At 55.9% G+C, this 15,853-nt stretch overlaps 1 protein-coding gene across 1 annotated transcript; it reads right to left on the reverse strand.

The window, feature by feature from the left end:
- Positions 1-1,582: 1,582 nt before the first annotated feature.
- RBM42 (RNA binding motif protein 42) lies at positions 1,583-10,741 on the reverse strand. Its single transcript, XM_065420323.1, has 11 exons — positions 10,605-10,741; positions 9,719-9,872; positions 7,497-7,584; positions 7,334-7,408; positions 5,580-5,645; positions 4,931-5,094; positions 4,117-4,260; positions 3,089-3,295; positions 2,640-2,760; positions 2,101-2,295; positions 1,583-1,699 (listed from the first exon to the last, which is right to left on the reverse strand). The coding sequence occupies exons 1-11, from the start codon at positions 10,739-10,741 to the stop codon at positions 1,587-1,589; spliced, it is 1,464 nt and encodes a 487-aa protein (XP_065276395.1). The 3' UTR covers positions 1,583-1,586.
- Positions 10,742-15,853: the final 5,112 nt, after the last annotated feature.

Raw genomic sequence — 15,853 nt, forward strand, 5'->3', positions numbered from 1 at the left:
CAGCAGGTGGCGCTACAGCCTGCCACCACAACTCCAATCTGCACCTACCTTCCAGCTGCACAGAGCTACTGCCCCCTGGTGGAGACACTGCAGAGGGGTTACACCAGGGATAGGCAAACCTTTTGGCCTGAGGGCCACATCTGGGTACAGAAATTGTATGGCAGGCCATGAATGCTCATGAAATTGGGGGTTGGGGTGCAGAGGGGGTGTGGGCGCTGGGGTGGGGCCAGAAAAGAGTTCAGGGTGTAGGAGAGGGCTCTGGGCTGGAGGTTGAGATTGGGGGGGATGAGGGATTTGGGCTGGGGGTTCAGCTTCCAGGGTGGGGCCAGAAATGAGGGGTTCAGGGTGCAGGAGGGGGCTCCAGGCCAGGGCTGAGGGGTTGGGAGTGCGGGAAGAACAGAGGGGTTCAGGCTGAGGCAGGGGGTTGGGAGTGTGGGAAGAACAGAGGGGTTCGGGCTGAGGCAGGGGGTTGTGGTGTGGGAGGGGGTACAGGCTGGGGGTGGAGCAGAGGGGTTGGGAGTATGGGAGGGGGCGCTGACCAGGGGGCTTTGCACACTGCCCCGTCCATTGGCTGCGGTTCCCGGCCAATAGGAATGGCAGAGCCAGTGCGGAACCCCCTGGCTGCCCCTACACGTAGGAGCCAGAGGGGGGACATGCCGCTGGCTCCCGGGAGCTGCGTGGAGCGGGACAAGCCGCCAACCCTGGTCCGCGATGGAAGCTCGAGGTCCGGATTAAAGGGTCTGAGAGGCCAGACACAGCCCGCAGGCTGTAGTTTGCCCACCCCTGGATTACACATACCTGGGCTGCCTTACCAGGTGAGAGCCCGAGATCCAGCGCTCAGCCAGCCCTCCATTGGTGGGTCAGGATTGAGGGGCACTGGCTGGACTTTGGGGGGCAGTCCAGGGCTGGCCCAGCAGGGGGCTATTGGGCCAGGATTGAGGGGCACTGGCAGAGCTGGGTTAGCAGGGGCTGCGGGTCAGGTTTAGGGGGCACTGGCAGAGCTTGGGGCGGGGAGAGCCCAGAGCTGGGCTAGCAGTGGGCTGCAGGGTGGGATTGATGGGCATGGACCAGAATTATTCAGATCTGTGGGGGAACAGCTTGGTGCCCGCAGTGCTGGCAGTAACCCCCTCTCCTTCTGCCCCCCAGCCAGAGCGCCACCCCTGCCCTGGGTTGGAGGGAAAAGAATGAGGCTCTAGCCCCACCCCCAGCCCTGAGCTCCACCCCTCCAGCAGGAGGCGGTACGGGCCTGGGGAGCACGCCCCAGGGAGAAACAGCTAGGAAACCCCAGCCCTTGGGCTTGTAAGTACAAAAGAAAAATGAACATTTATTAGGGTAGAGCCCCCGGCCCTGTGGGGAGCGTTACACACATGCCTGCCCCCCATGGGCACCGCTACCCCCGGCAGCACCCGAGGGGGCACTGGAGAGTCCATGGAGGAAGCTGCCCTGGGCCAGGAGCTATCATACAAGACAGACAGAAGGGGGTGCCCAGCCACCGTGCCCCAGCACCATCGCCCCAGGGCAGGCGGTGTCAGCTGGGGCCCCTGGGCTAGGGGGCCTGGGCTGGCAGGGGGCAAGGCCCCCCCCGGCTATCTCAGTCCAAGTTTCTTCTTCTCTTTCTGTTTCTTGCGCACCACATCGATGTTGCGATCCTTCCACATGCTCTTGCGCAGCTTGATGGGGCGGCTGCCCACGTATTTACCTGCCGGGGGGCACAGATGGGGGCAGGGGGTCAGTAGATGGGGGCAGCAGGGGCTCCCAGAACAGGGGGGAGGGGACACATCTGGCTGCACCTTGCTCCCCAGAGGGGCTCTTCACACACCCTCAGGTCCCTCCCCTTGCCAGGCTGGGTGCTGCCCCCAGGCCAATCCCCAGGGCTCTATGTGGGGCTGAGCTGTCCCATAGCTTGCAGCGCCCGCCAGGCCCTGCCCCCGCAAGCCGCCTTCGGGCCACCTCAGCCCACTCCCTCCCCTCTCCCCAAGATGCACGCTGGGGGCGGCAGCAGGGTCAAAGGGCAGCCAAGCCCATTGGAGCACGACGGGGTAACCTGCCCCCCGCCCGTCAGTGGCGCGACGGCCTAACCCCTCCCCCGCCTCCCCTCACCGTTCATCTCGCGCATGGCGCGGACGTAGTCATTGGGGTCCTTGAAGCTGACGAACCCGTAGCCCTTGGTCTTGCCGGTGCGCTTGTCCCGGATCACCTTGGCCTTGAGGAAGGACGGGTAGCGGCTGAAGGCCCGGGCCAGGATGTCGTCGTTCACCTCGTTGCCCAGGTCCCCGCAGAAGATCCGGAAGTCATCTGGGATGGGAGGGGCGGGGGGGGGGGGGGCGGGTGAGAGTGGGGCAGGGCCATAGGAACCGCCTGACCCCTGCCTGTGATCATGGCAATCCTCTGCCACAGAGCTCAGCATCTGCTGCATGGAATGAGCCTGCCAGGTCAACCCCCAGCAATATCCAGTGGCAGGGAGTCCCAGAGGTCAAGCCTCAACGTCATCCCCCTGCAGCAGGGAGTCCCACAAATTAACTCCAATAATATCCTGGGATTCGCCTGCACCCCACTCCGGTTCAATCCCTCTCCTCCCTATCCCAGCCACCTGGGATTCCCTCCCCCTCCAGCTGATCAGGACCCTGCCCCCCACTCACCTGAGTCCCACTCCAGCAGGCTGGAGTCCTCCCAGCAGCTCCCGGCCGCCGTGCGGATGCAGCGCTTCAGCTTTTCCTGCCTCGTTTTCTTCTTGTCCTCGACCACAGGCTCCACCACGGGCTGGGGAGGCCAATGGTCAGCACCATCCCTCAGGGCAGAACCTGGAGCAGCCGTCCCCGTGCTCTCCATTCCCTCCAGACCCCCTATAGGAGCAGCCCCCCACCTTGGCACAGGACCCTCCTTACCCATTGGCACCTCTGGCATCCCTGGAGAGACCCCACCCCCAGCCCTCCCATGGTTCTCCCCACTCCAGCCCAGACTCCCCCCCCCCCCGTGTCCCCCCACAACCACCCCATGACATCCCCTACCCCAGCCCTCCTGTTGTCCCCCCACTCCTGCATATACCCCTCCCCTGATCCCCTCCGGCCAGAGAAAGACGTCCCCTTACCTCCATTGATGGAAATCCGGGTTCGGGGCCCCGGGGCCTCCGCCCCCGTATGGGCCCCAGTTCAGGCCCACGCAGCGCAGGCAGCACCCTGGCCTCTGGCATCACAGGCTCCACCTCGGGCATGCTGGGGCCAATCACAGCCTCCTCCAGCCCCCCTGGCTCCTTCTCCTCCACCACGACTGGTGGGGGCTGCTCCCGCAGCTCCTCCTGCAGGTACAGGGAGACTAGCACCAGGGGCCATGCGACTGCAGAGGGATTAGCCTGGGGAACTCCCCACCTCATTAATCCAGCCCAAGGGGAGGGGCTGTGTGTTAGCCCATGAGACTCCCTGCCCCATGAATCCCATGGGAGGTCAGCCTGAAGCCCTGAGTTAACTGAATATCCAGGCAGGACAGGGTACTATAAAGGAATTAACCAACAGGACACCGGAGCTAGCCCATGGGACTTCCTGCCACTGGGGCAGTTAATGGGGTTAACACAAAATCACTGGTGTTAACCTGCGGAACTCCCTGCCACTGGGACATGTACTGGGAGTTCTCCGTGTCCCCCACACTAATCCTCCAAACATCGATGCAGTGGGTGAAATCCGAAGGGTACTATACGGATGGAATCCTGGGGGACATTAAAGTCCATCCCGCAAGACCCCTCCACCCCTACTGCAGCGGTGGGGCAGGCGCCAGCCACACCCAACTCCCCGCATTCCCTCCCAACCTGGCCAGCATCAGAGCCCTTCCAGGACGTCTCCCAGCCACAGGGACATTGTGGCAAGCAGCTTGGTATGTTTTAAAGGGGCATTCGACATTTAACAACCCCATACAAGACTGCCAAGGATCAGAGCTCCTGACCCTCATGTTTCAGGGCAAGAGCAGAGCCACAAACTGGGGGAAGGAAGGAAGGAAGGAAGCCCCCCCGGGTTGGGATGGCCCAGCGAGGTGTGTTTGGGGTGGGGGTGGGATTTAATGCCTTCCTTTCAAGCACCAATGGAGGTTGAGTGGCAGAGAGCTCTGCCCCTGCCCCCCCCCCCATACCTCCTGCTTTTTCACCGGTGGTGCGGAGTACACCGTGGGGGCTGCCTGGATCACCATGGGGTTTATCTTCGGAGCTGCCACGACGGGGGGGCGGGGAACCGACATCAGAGGAGTGATCGGGCCGATGGGGACCCCGGGTCCCACCTAGACAGCAGCAACAGCGGGGCCATTAAAGGGGCTAATGCAGACAATGGCTCCCCGGCCGGTCTCTGTCCAGCCCCCCGGCCCCCACCCCGAATCTGGCGACACCCCCAGTGCTGAAATGCAGCTGCCTCTGGGGGACATAGCAGCTGGTGAGCAGCCACACAACAAATGCAGAGTGTCCTGTAACAGGGTCAGCCAGCACTGACTGTGAGGGGAGAGCGCCCCCTCTACTGAGCCCTCCACCATGCTCCCTGCAGCATAGCGCCCCCTAGTGCCACACTGGGGCCAGCCTTGACTGCCAGGGGAGAGCACCTCCACCCCGCTCCCTACAGCACAGTGCCCCCTAGTGGCATACTGGGGCCAGCCCTGAGTGCCTGGGAGGAGTGCCCCCACCTGGCTCCCTGCAGCACAGTGCCCCCTAGTGCCACGCTGGGACCAGCACCGAGTGCAAAAGGAGAGCCCCCCGCCACACACACAGCTTCCTGCAGCATCTATCATTCCCGTTTGCCTCTCCTCCAAGTGCTGACCAGCCTCAACCCAACTTCGCTCCAGATCTGATCCCACAGTACAGCCACAGACACCCTCCACCCTGGCAGGTGAGAGCCAACCGCCACTCCCCATTGGCTCCTGTCCCTCCCTCACACCCCATTGCTGAAGGAAACGCACTCACCGGTGGGCCAGTTCTCATCGGCCCTATGGGCCCCATGAGTGGGCCAGGAGGCCTCTGCATGGGGGGTCCCATCATCATCTGTGGGCCCTGGGGACCGGGCATGGGGGGCCCCACCATGGCTGGGTGGTGAGGCGGACGCATCGCCAGGGGCCTGGGAGCACCAGCTAAGAGAAAGACAGATAAACAGGTTTTCCATTTCTATGACAATAGGATTTCCCCCATGGCTTCATTCTGGGACTAGCCCCTGATTCAAGGACGGAGGGAAGTCCAGGAAGTGAAACTTACCCAACAGGAAGTGAAACCAACCACCTCACCCCCAGACTTTAGGAAGTGCAAAGAAAGGAGCAAGCAAACAGCAAAAGTCACCAAGAAAACAGGCTTCCCCCTCCTGCTCGGGTTTTAGCATTTCCCCTGAGCGGGGGAGAATCCAGGAAGTGAAACTGGTCTCCCCTGTCCCTTGGCAAAGAACAGAGCAAACAAACTGCCAACCTCAGGATTTATAGAACCTTACTTATCAGGAAAACTCGGGAGGGAATTATTATTGAAATACGATTTCAGACTCGGTGTCTCCTGATTGAAAGGGAGAGCACCGGGAGGATACAGGCATGTCAGACTAGGGTAAAGACGGGGCTGGTGGGGGGAAGCTTACCAGATCTCTGCAGGACGTGAGGCACAAAGGCTGGTCGAAGGATCGGAGGCCTCTGTGGAGGGACAACTGCAGAAGGCAAGAAGGACAATTTTATGTTAAGGCGCCAGGCTGGGTCTTGCAAGTGCTGGGTTCAATTCCCAGCACTGCCGCACGCGCCCTGCGTGACAAGTTACTTTGACTCTCGGTGTCTCAGTTTCCTCACCTGAAAAACCAGAATGGTCCTTCTTTGCCTTGTCTAATTATATCAAGAGCTTTTCGGGGCAGGGACTGTCTCTCACTGTGTCTGGGCAGTGCCTGGCATGACAGGACCCTGATCTCAGCTGGGGCAGGGACTGTTTCTCGCTGTGTTTGGACAGCGCCTGGCACGACGGGGCCCTGATCTCAGCTGGGGCAGGGACTGTCTCTCGCTGTGTGTCTGGGTAGTGCCTGGCACAATAGGACCCTGATCTCAGCTGGGGCAGGGACTGTCTCTCGCTGTGGCACAACTCAGCGCCCAGCACAACTCAGCTGGGGGTGCTACTGTATTACAAACAGACCAAGTGTTCTAGCTCTGGGATTGATCATTAGGGGAAAATCCCTTCTGGATGCCAGGCTGTAGGGCAGCAATGCACACGAATCACGTTACGCTGAGGAAATTGCATCCTGGCTGATTAGACAGCTGCCTTTGGAGGAGGGGCCTTGTTAATATCCACCCACACCCATCCCGATTCTGTACAGCGAACACATGAGTTACATCAGGCATTTGGGGTGAAGGAAGATGGGAGCCGGAGTCCTCTCCCCCAAGCATGACCGGAGAACAGGTATCCACAAACGTTTCAACAACATGAGGCAAACTGAGTCACAGCCGACTCCTGGCTCAACTGGATTCATTCTCACCCCGTCTTGTGATGTCAGCACAGACAACAGAAATACGACAGAACAAATACGACATCTTCTCTACACCTTTGCAGCTGAAGGATCCCGAAGCCCTTTAGTGGCTGCATATACAGTAATCATTCACTCAGTGATGAGATGCAGCTGCCTCTAGGGTGGGGCACAGCAGTTTATACAGGCAGTTGCATCTCACCACTGAGTGAATGATTACTGTATATGCAGCCACTAAAGGGCTTCGGGATCCTATATAGTGCAGGGCTAAGATGCAGCTGCCTCTGGGGTGGTGTACAGCATTTATAAAGCATGTTAGGCTTCTTTAGAGTTAGGAAGAAACTTTGCCTGAGAGATTATTCCATAACTATAACAGGAGTACTTGTGGCACCTTAGAGACTAACAAATTTATTAGAGCATAAGCTTTCGTGGGCTACAACCCACTTCTTCGGATCCATAACTGTCCACTAGGGGTGCACCTTGCACCAGCCTCTACAGCAACAGGTGTAGGCCACTTGTCAAGAGACCGGGTAGACGGGATACCTCACTAGAAGGACCTGCTGGTTTGTTCTAGACAGCTGGGAGGATGCCACATTAGACGGGGCCACAGTTCTGATCCAGGGCGGCAGGATACCGGGTTAGATGGGCCTATTGCTATATATGATAAAGCTGCTCCCCAGAAGATGCTTGTTCAGTAGCCCCATGTATGAAATGGAGTTACTGGGTCTCCTGTCAGTTCCTAGCTATATCGATGCCTGCAAACAAACCAACCCAACACTCAGCTGGCACAAATAGCACATCGGCAGCCGTGGCAGAGGAGCCGCGGGCTGGCCGAGCCCCCACTCCAGGTGGTGAGGTATGGGGGGGGGACTCTTGTCCTGTCGCTGTACCTGCCCTGCGGATGAAGAGGGGGCTTCGGTTCTCAGGGCTGTCGATCCGGCACCTCTCGCCAGCGCTGAAGTTCACTCAAAGAGAAAGAACAGACACATTGCTTTGGAATCTCAGACGCGCCACGTGCAGTCAGACACTAGGCCACCGAGACACGCTATGTACCTGGTCCCACGAACGGTACCGGGGGGGCCACGATGGGGGCCACGACGGTGGCTGCGGCAGCCGCTCGGGCTTCTAAGCTCTGCTGGACCTGGAGCAGAACGGAAACATGAATCAATGCAGACCTCTATAATATCCCGGGGGAGAGGCACATGGGCCAGTGCAGAAGGAATACCACCCCTCCTCACACCCCCTGCCCTGAAACATCTGTCCAGAGGCAAATGGGCCTCAGGTAACACAGCCCCCACCACCCCAGGAAACATCTGTGCAGCTGCAGAAAGGACCAGCTAGATAAAGGGCATAGCAGGACCAGGAAAGAGGCCGAGCAGTGGGATTTGACAGGGCAGCTGAGGCAGTGAGACCCACAAGCCTGGCATAGGAGTGGAGGGTTAATTTAGTTTTAGCTCAGTCACACCACTGGCCTCTAACACCACCACACCCATCAGCACAGACAGGCAGGGGAGACGGACGACACCCGCACAGAAATGAGAGCAAATGGAGAGCCAGACACCCACTCCGGGAACAGCCCATTAGGGAACGGGGTCCCAGCTACATTCCGTCTGTGACCCCCTGCCAACCTGGGATTTAGACCACAGATGGTTAGAGGAAGGACATGGTAACTGTCGCTACTGCTTTTCATGCAGAGCAGTTTTCATAGATTCCAAGGCCAGAAGGGAGCATTAGATCATCAAGTCTGACCTCCTGTATAACACAGGCCAGAAAATTTCAGACAGTTCCCACTGTACTGAGCCCAATCACGTGGGTTTGACTAAAACTTCCTCCAGTAAGGCATCCAGTCTGGATTTGGAGACATCAAGAGATGTACAATCCGCCACTGCCCTGGTGAGTTTGTTCCAATGGTTTGTTTGGGTTAAGCTAAACAGGAACAAGACACCCTTAATCTGAATTAACTTCTCAGTGTAGATAAGCCTAGAATAAGGGAGTGGTTTTCAACCTTTTCTCATTTGTGATCCCCTAAAAATGTTGGAGGCACAGACCCCTTTGGAAATTTTAGACAGTCTGTAGACCCCCCGCCAGGGGTCTTCGGACCACAGGTTGAAAACCACTGAGGTAGGGTGTGAATTTAAAGTGCAATAGCTATTCCTGATTAACTCCCTATGTGGCTGACCTTATTCCGATATGAGTGTTCCCACATGAAGATAATTAGGATCAACTATTCCTAAATAGTTCCAGGCATAAACAAGGCATAATTGTAAAATCTCCAGGGGAAGGAATGTCTTTTTCACTGTGTGTTTGTACAGCACCAAGCAGGGAGCCCTGGTCTATGAGGACACTTGGCAGAATTTTTTAAAATAATTTTCAGAGGCTAATATTGATGTTTTTAAGAATTTTTTCACCAATTTCTATCCATTTAAATTTTCACAGTTGCGGGATGTTATTGTGGGAGGTCAGACAATAATTTAATGACAGCAGATGTTGAGAGTCTAAGAGTTTATAACCATTAAAACCAAATTGCCAACATCACATGTCAAAATATACAAAGTAAATATCCTTAAATCAAACTCGTACGTTTTGAAGCAGCATTTTGCTTACATTGCATGTAAATTTTAATTATCATGGAAGGAAATATTTTTTCAGGATTTGCAAGTGCACAGTGAAATCGATGTTGAACAACAAAAATGGAACCCTTCCCAGCCTAAGATGACTAGGGCCCCAGGAGCTACCCCAACACAAATAAGGGAATGTCACAGTGGAGAGAGGTGCTTTGCATTTAATGATATTTCCACCATAATCTGCTCCACCACCCAAAAAGCATCCTACCCATGTACAGCTCCCTAAAAGCCAATAAGGGAGAGCAGCCGGAGATCCCTGAGGTCTATTAGGGACCTCACTATGTTGATCTATTAACCTGGGGGCAAAGGTACCTTGGTTGTGAATATTTCATCTAGTAACCGGGAGGGACGGACAACTCACTCCCTAGTCATGAGTGCCAACACTGTCCCCTAATGAGACAGGCAGATGGTCACACAGCAGAGATGGCAGGGTGTTGATTGGGGGGTGGGAGGGGGGCGGGGGAGTGCAGTCACAGAGAGCCCAAGTCAGGACTGTGGCCAGCACGTGCCCAGGGCATCTCTGGTTTTAACCACTCAGCTGCCACCAAACTACATTCCCTCATTGCGTTTCTGGGCCAATGAATGCAGCGGCACCCAGCATCACCCACATGCTGCTCATGCCCCATGGTGAGGGATAAGCTGACGCCTCACCTGCTGGTAGGTGTTAGTGGCGATGATGGGCCGGATCACTGGGACGGGGGGTACCGTGGACACGGCCGGCACTGCCAGAGCTACCGGGACGGCCTCCACCACCGGGGCCCCGGAGGGCAGGGAGACAGGGGCCCCCAGCACCTCCTGCTCAAACCTGTACAGAGTGAGGGATGACAAATGGAAGCACATTGAGGCCTCCCTGCCACCATCCAGAGTTTTCCATGCCGTTGCCTTGAGGGCCCCCCACAGGTCCCAGTTCCTCAGGTCCCCCTCCTGCCACAAGGCCCACATCTCCTTCGATGCAGGGGCTTTGCCCTGGTCTCTGCCCACCCAAAGCCTTCTTCCACCCAGCTCCCCGTTCCCTTCCAAGGGCTCCCTGTCACCCTCACCAGGACACCCCAAGGATTCCAGTTGCTCCCCCCTCCCTGAACCCTCTAAAAAGTTCCCATCCCTTTGCCCATCAATCTCCCCCCAGGCCACCTCCCCCCCACCAAGTCTTTACTGACCTACAGCCCCTTTCTGCTCCAGATCTGCCACCCCTCTGTCCTGGGCTCTGCTCATCACAGGCCCACCACCGCCAGCCCTAATTCCTCAGCTGAACCCTCCTGCTCCCTCCCCCAGTCATCCTCCCAGATACCCCACCCGCTTCCTGCCAACCCCTTTATCCTCTTCCCACCCACCCCCGATTCCAAACCCCCTTCCCGGGCTCTCCCGGCCTTTCCCCGCAACCCAGCCCCCAAGTCTCCCCACCCACAGGCCTCGCCCCCTTTTACCCTGGTCTCCCCACAAATCCTCCCCTCCCCGCTGTACCTCACCCCCCAAACCTCCTCCCGGCCCCCCACGGTCACCCCAGGGCCCGGACCCGGTCCCCTCCCCCCGCGCTCACAGCGCCATCTCCGCCTCCATCTCTTTCAGTCGCTCCTCCCCACTCTTGGGCCCCCCCGCAGCCGCGGCGCCCCCCGCGGGGCCGGGTCCTGGGGCTGGGGTCCCCCCGGCGGGGGGCGGGGCGGGCGGAGCCGCCATGGCGGGGTCCGGGCTCAGCCTCCGCCGCAGCGCGCTGCGGCCCGACACACCCGCTTCCGGCGGGACGCCAATGACGTAAAGCACCTTCCGGCGCGGGACGCTAAAGGCGCCGCTGAGGGATTAGCCCCGCGCCATTTCCGGCGCGCGTTTATGACGTGACAGAAGGGCGCGCGGGAACGGTGGGGCGGCCGGCGCTTTCCTAGGCAGGAAGAGGGCGTGGCTTGGAGGTCCCCCACCATGGGGCGGGTCCAGGAGGACGGAGCTCCCATTGGCCTTTGCGCGGAGCACGTGATTCCTGGTCCTTCTCAGTCTCCTACGCAGAAGTGGGGCGGGGACTTTCCCCCCATTTGTCGGAGCCCAGCCCCGACCGTTCCAAGCTGCTGCCCCGCCCCTTCCTGGCCCCGCCCACGCAATGTGCCCCGCCCCTCGGCTGGTTAGTTTGCAAGACGCCAAGTAGCGTCTCCTCCAGGCTGGATCGCGATCCGCGGGTGGGCGGGGCTCGCCCTGACTCCTCCCCAGGGGCCGGGCGCTGGGCGGAGCCTGGGGGCGGAGCCAACTTCTCCCCTCCCAGGGGCCCGGCTTGGGCGAGCCCCGCGGAGCTTCCCTGGGCGGGCGCTTGGCAGCGGGGTGCGGAGCTCCCTCCTCGTGCTGCAGAGCGGATGGGGTCGCGCCTCGGCCCCGCTCCCAGCTGTTGTAATTGTAGGGATCCTGACCCAAAAAGGAGTTGGGGGGGGTCACAAGGTTATTGGGGGGGTGGGGGGCGTTGCAGTACTGCTACCCTCACTTCTGCGCAGTTGCTGGCGGTGGTGCTGCTTTCATAGCTGGGCGCCCTGCCAACAGCTGCCGCTCTCCAGCCGCCCAGCTCTGAAGTAAGGATGACAATACCGCGACCCCCCCAGCAACTCCCTTTTGGGTCAGGATCCCCAATTTGAGAAAGGCTGGTCTCCTCCCTGAAATCTGTATAGTAGAGGGTAAAAGCACACAAAAGACAAGATTTCACGGCAGGAGACCAGATTTCATGGTCCGTGACACATTTTTCATGGACGTGAATTTGGTAGGGCCCTAAATATAATGCAGATCCGAAATTTCCAAAATATACAGCTTTGAAAATCTGAAATTACTCTGTATTTGTTAGTCTCTAAGGTGCCACAAGTACTCCTGTTCTTTTTTCTGTTTTTGTTGGCCCTCCCACTTGAAGGACAGAGGGGCTGACGAAAATGAAAGAGGGGCCGATGAAAGTGCCGATATAACAACCAACAAACAGTTGTGTGTGGTTCTGAGGTACCATAGTATGACACAGAAGCAAATTTTATCAATGCTTGGTGACACGATTGCTTTGCCGGGTGGAGATGAATGAATCACACGTTTGCTGACATTTCTTAAAACTACTTTGGGACTATTTTAAACGTTGTTATTTGCTGTTTTTTGTTTGAAACATCTGCCACCCCTGGACTGGGATACAAGTACCAGTCTTAGGGGGTTGATTTTGGATTTGAGGCTTGTAGCTTTTTTTTTTTTTTAATCAAATCTGTACTAGGTATCTAAGGGAAGCTTTCATTTGTTGTTTGATGTATAGACCAATGTGTTAATAAGAAAACTTTGTTTCAATAAATAGATTGGGCTACTTTGGGGCTGTTTTTTAAGTGACTTTGGGCTATTAATGCAGTAGAAATGCAGTGTCAAACCAACCTAATAGCTATCTTTGACAGGATAACAAGCCTTGTGGTTGGGGCATATATTGTGGTATATATTGACTTTAGTAAGGCTTTTGATACGGTCTCACATGACCAACTCATAAACAAATGAGGGCTATGTCTACACTGGCAACTGAACGACAAAACTTTTGTCTTTCAGAGGTGTTAAACCCTCCACCCCCGAAAGACAAAAGTTTTGCCAGCGACAAGCACCAGTGTGAACAGTGCTTTGTTGGCAGGAGCGCTCTCCTGCCGACAACGCAAACGCCGCTTGTTGGGGGTGCAAGTTTTTTGTTGTCAGGACAGCTGACAAACAGCTGCTACACTGCATGACTTTTAACGGCACAGCTGTAGCGACACAGTCATGTCGCTAAAAGATGTATAGCCTGGGGAAATACAACCTAGATGGAACTGCTATAAGGTGGGTGTATAACTGGGTGGAAAGCCATTCCCAGAGAGTAGTTATTAGGGACTTAGAGTCATGCTGGAAGGACATAAAGAGTGGGATCCCACAGGAATCAGTTCTGGGTCCAGTTCTGTTCAATATCTTCATCAATGATTTAGATCATGGCATAGAGAGTACTGTACACTTACAACGTTTGCGGACGATACCAAGATGGGAGGGGTTGCAAGAGCTTTGGAGGATAGGATTAAAATTAAAAATGGTCTGAAGTAAATAGGATGAAATTAAATAAGGACAAATGCAAAGTACTCCACTTAGGAAGGAACAATCTACTGCACACATACAAAATGGGAAATGATTGCCTAGGAATGAGTATGGTGGAAAGGGATCTGGGGGTCATAATGGATCACAAGCTAAATATGAGTTAACAGTGTAACACTGTTACAAAAAAAATAAAACCTGAACATAATTCTGGGATGTATTAGCAGGAGTATTGTAAGCAAGACCCAAGAAGTAATTCTTCCGCTCTACTCTGCGCTGATACAGCCTCAACTGGGGTATTATGTCCAGTTCTGGATGCCACAGAATGTTGGGAATCATCAAGAAAGGGATAGACAATAAGACAGAAAATATCATATTGCCTCTATATAAATCCATGGTACGCCCACATCTTGTATACTGCATGCAGATGTGGTCGCCCCATCTCGAAAAAGATATATTGGGATTGGAAAAGGTTCAGAAAAGGGCAAAAAAAATGATTAGGCATATGGAACGGCTTCCATATGAGGAGAGATTAAAAAGACTGGGACTTTCCAGCTTGGAAAAGAAATGACTAAGGGGGATATGATTGAGGTCTATAAAATTATGACAGGTGTAGAGAAAGTAAATAAGGAAGTGTTATTTACTCCTTCTCATAACACAAGAACTAGGGGTCACCAAATGAAATTAATAGGCAGCAGGTTTAAAACAAACAAAAGGAAGTATTTTTTCACACAACACATAGTCAACCTGTAGAACTCTTTGTCAGAGGATGTTGTGAAGGCCAAGACTATAACAGCGTTCAAAAAAGAACTAGATACATTCATGGAGGATAGGTCCATCAATGGCTATTAGTCAGGATGGGCAGGGGTGGTGTCCCTAGCCTCTGTTTGCCAGAATCTGGGAATGGGTGATAGGGGATGGATCACTTGATGATTACCTGTTCTGTTCATTTCCTCTGGGACACCTGGCATTGGCCACTGTCAGAAGACAGGATACTGGGCTAGATGGACCTTTGGTCTGACCCACTATGGCCATTTTTAAATTCATTTCAGGAAAGATGTGGACAAATTGGAGAGGGTCCAGAAAAGAGCAATAAAATGATTAAAAGTCTAGAAAACATGACCTATAAGGGAATATTGAAAAAATTGGGTTTATTTAGTCTGGAGACGAGAAGACTGAGAGGCGACATGATAACAGTTTTCTTGTAACAACCTTTTATGTACTTGGAGGAGGGAGAAAAATAGTTTTCCTTAGCCTCCGGGCTAGGACAAGAAGCAATGGGCTTAAATTGCAGCAAGGGAGGTTTAGGTTGGACATTAGGAAAAACTTCCTAACTCTCAGGGTGGTTAAGCACTGGAATAAATTGCCTAGGGAGGTTGTGGAATCTCTGTCATTGGCGATTTGTAAGAGCAGGTTGGACAAACCCCTGTCGGGGGTGGTCTAGTAATACTTAGTCCTGCCAGGAGTGCAGAGGACGAGGACGTGATTCTAGTATTCTAAATCTGGCAGCCCTGCTTTACAGGACGGGAGGGGTCAATGTAAACAGCCTTCACCCACTGTGCTGCTTTCTGCCTCCTATGCTAGGAGGACACACACGTGTGGCGGCTGTGGCATGGGCTGAGGAGAACTGAGGCACACAAGAGGTGTGGGGGAGCCCATGGCTGGGGCAATGGGGGCCGTGGGTCACGACTGAGGGGCACCAGCTGGGGAGGGGGGAGATCAGGGCTGGGATAACGGCGGGAGGGCTGCGGGTCGGGTGTGAGATGCCACTGGGGAAGGGCTGGGATTCTCTTGGAAAAGCTGGCAGGTGCATATGGGGCTGGGGCAGATGACTGGTAAGGTGGGGGGAGTCTATGGGGATCTGGGGGGAGGCGGTTTGGGGCAGCTATTGCAGAGCCAGGTCCCTCTCCCTTCACTGGCACTGTCCCAGCTGCTGCTGGCAGATGCTTAGCCTGGCTCCTGCTAACAGGGTCACCCCCCTTGTTCTGAGCAACTCCGCCCTTGTCTCTTCCAGCTGATCTCGCACCTCTGTAGCGCGATGACCCCAGGCCCTGGCTGCCCCCTGCCCCTGCTGGCCGCGTGGGTGTGTACCGCCCCCTGCTGGGGGGTCTGGGGTCCATCTGCCCTGCTCCTCTCCCCATTCCCTGTGTGTTTCCCCTTCTCACTGGCTGGGCGGTCCGGGCATGGGGGCTGGAGGGGCAGGTGATCTGCCCGGAGAGATCCCTTCTGGAACCGCACCGAGCTCTTCTCGGGTCAGGGTGTGCCCGTTCTCTTATTTTATTATTGCTGCTAGGATGTGTGGGTAGGGCCAGCAGGAGGTGGGAGGAGCCAAACCAGAAACAAAGTATCAAAGTTCGAAACTGTTGCCCCAAGGGAGGGAGAAGGCAGGGTGCAGGGCTGCTGGGTGGAGATTGTCCAATAGGCTCTTACACGACAGAGTCACATTCCCAACCATAGGACTGACACACTCTTTGGAGAGGCCGAAAGGTGCATATGGGGCTGGGGCAGATGACTGGTAAGGTGGGGGAGTCTATGGGGATCTGGGGGGAGGGGGTTGGGGGCAGCTATTGCAGAGCCCAGTCCCCCTTCTCTCACTGGCACTGTCCCAGCTGCTGCTGGCAGATGCTTAGCCTGGCTCCTTCTTCTGAGCGACTCCGCCCTTGTCTCTTCCAGCTGATCTCACCCCTCTGCAGTGCGATGACCCAGGCCCTGGCTGCCTCCTGTCCCTGCTGGCCGTGTGGGGGGCCATGTGGA

Source organism: Emys orbicularis, chromosome 20, assembly GCF_028017835.1.
Source record: "Emys orbicularis isolate rEmyOrb1 chromosome 20, rEmyOrb1.hap1, whole genome shotgun sequence".
Classification (NCBI taxonomy): domain Eukaryota; kingdom Metazoa; phylum Chordata; order Testudines; family Emydidae; genus Emys; species Emys orbicularis.

Excerpts from the sequence above, each read along its gene's own strand:
- RBM42 (XM_065420323.1), bottom strand. The coding sequence starts at position 10,741 with ATGGCGGCTCCGCCCGCCCCGCCCCCCGCCGGGGGGACCCCAGCCCCA. Across the intron at positions 9,873-10,604 it reads ATGGAGGCGGAGATGGCGCT|GTTTGAGCAGGAGGTGCTGG; the intron begins GTGAGCGCGGGG and ends CACTCTGTACAG. Across the intron at positions 4,261-4,930 it reads CGATGAGAACTGGCCCACCG|GTGGGACCCGGGGTCCCCAT; the intron begins GTGAGTGCGTTT and ends GCTGCTGTCTAG.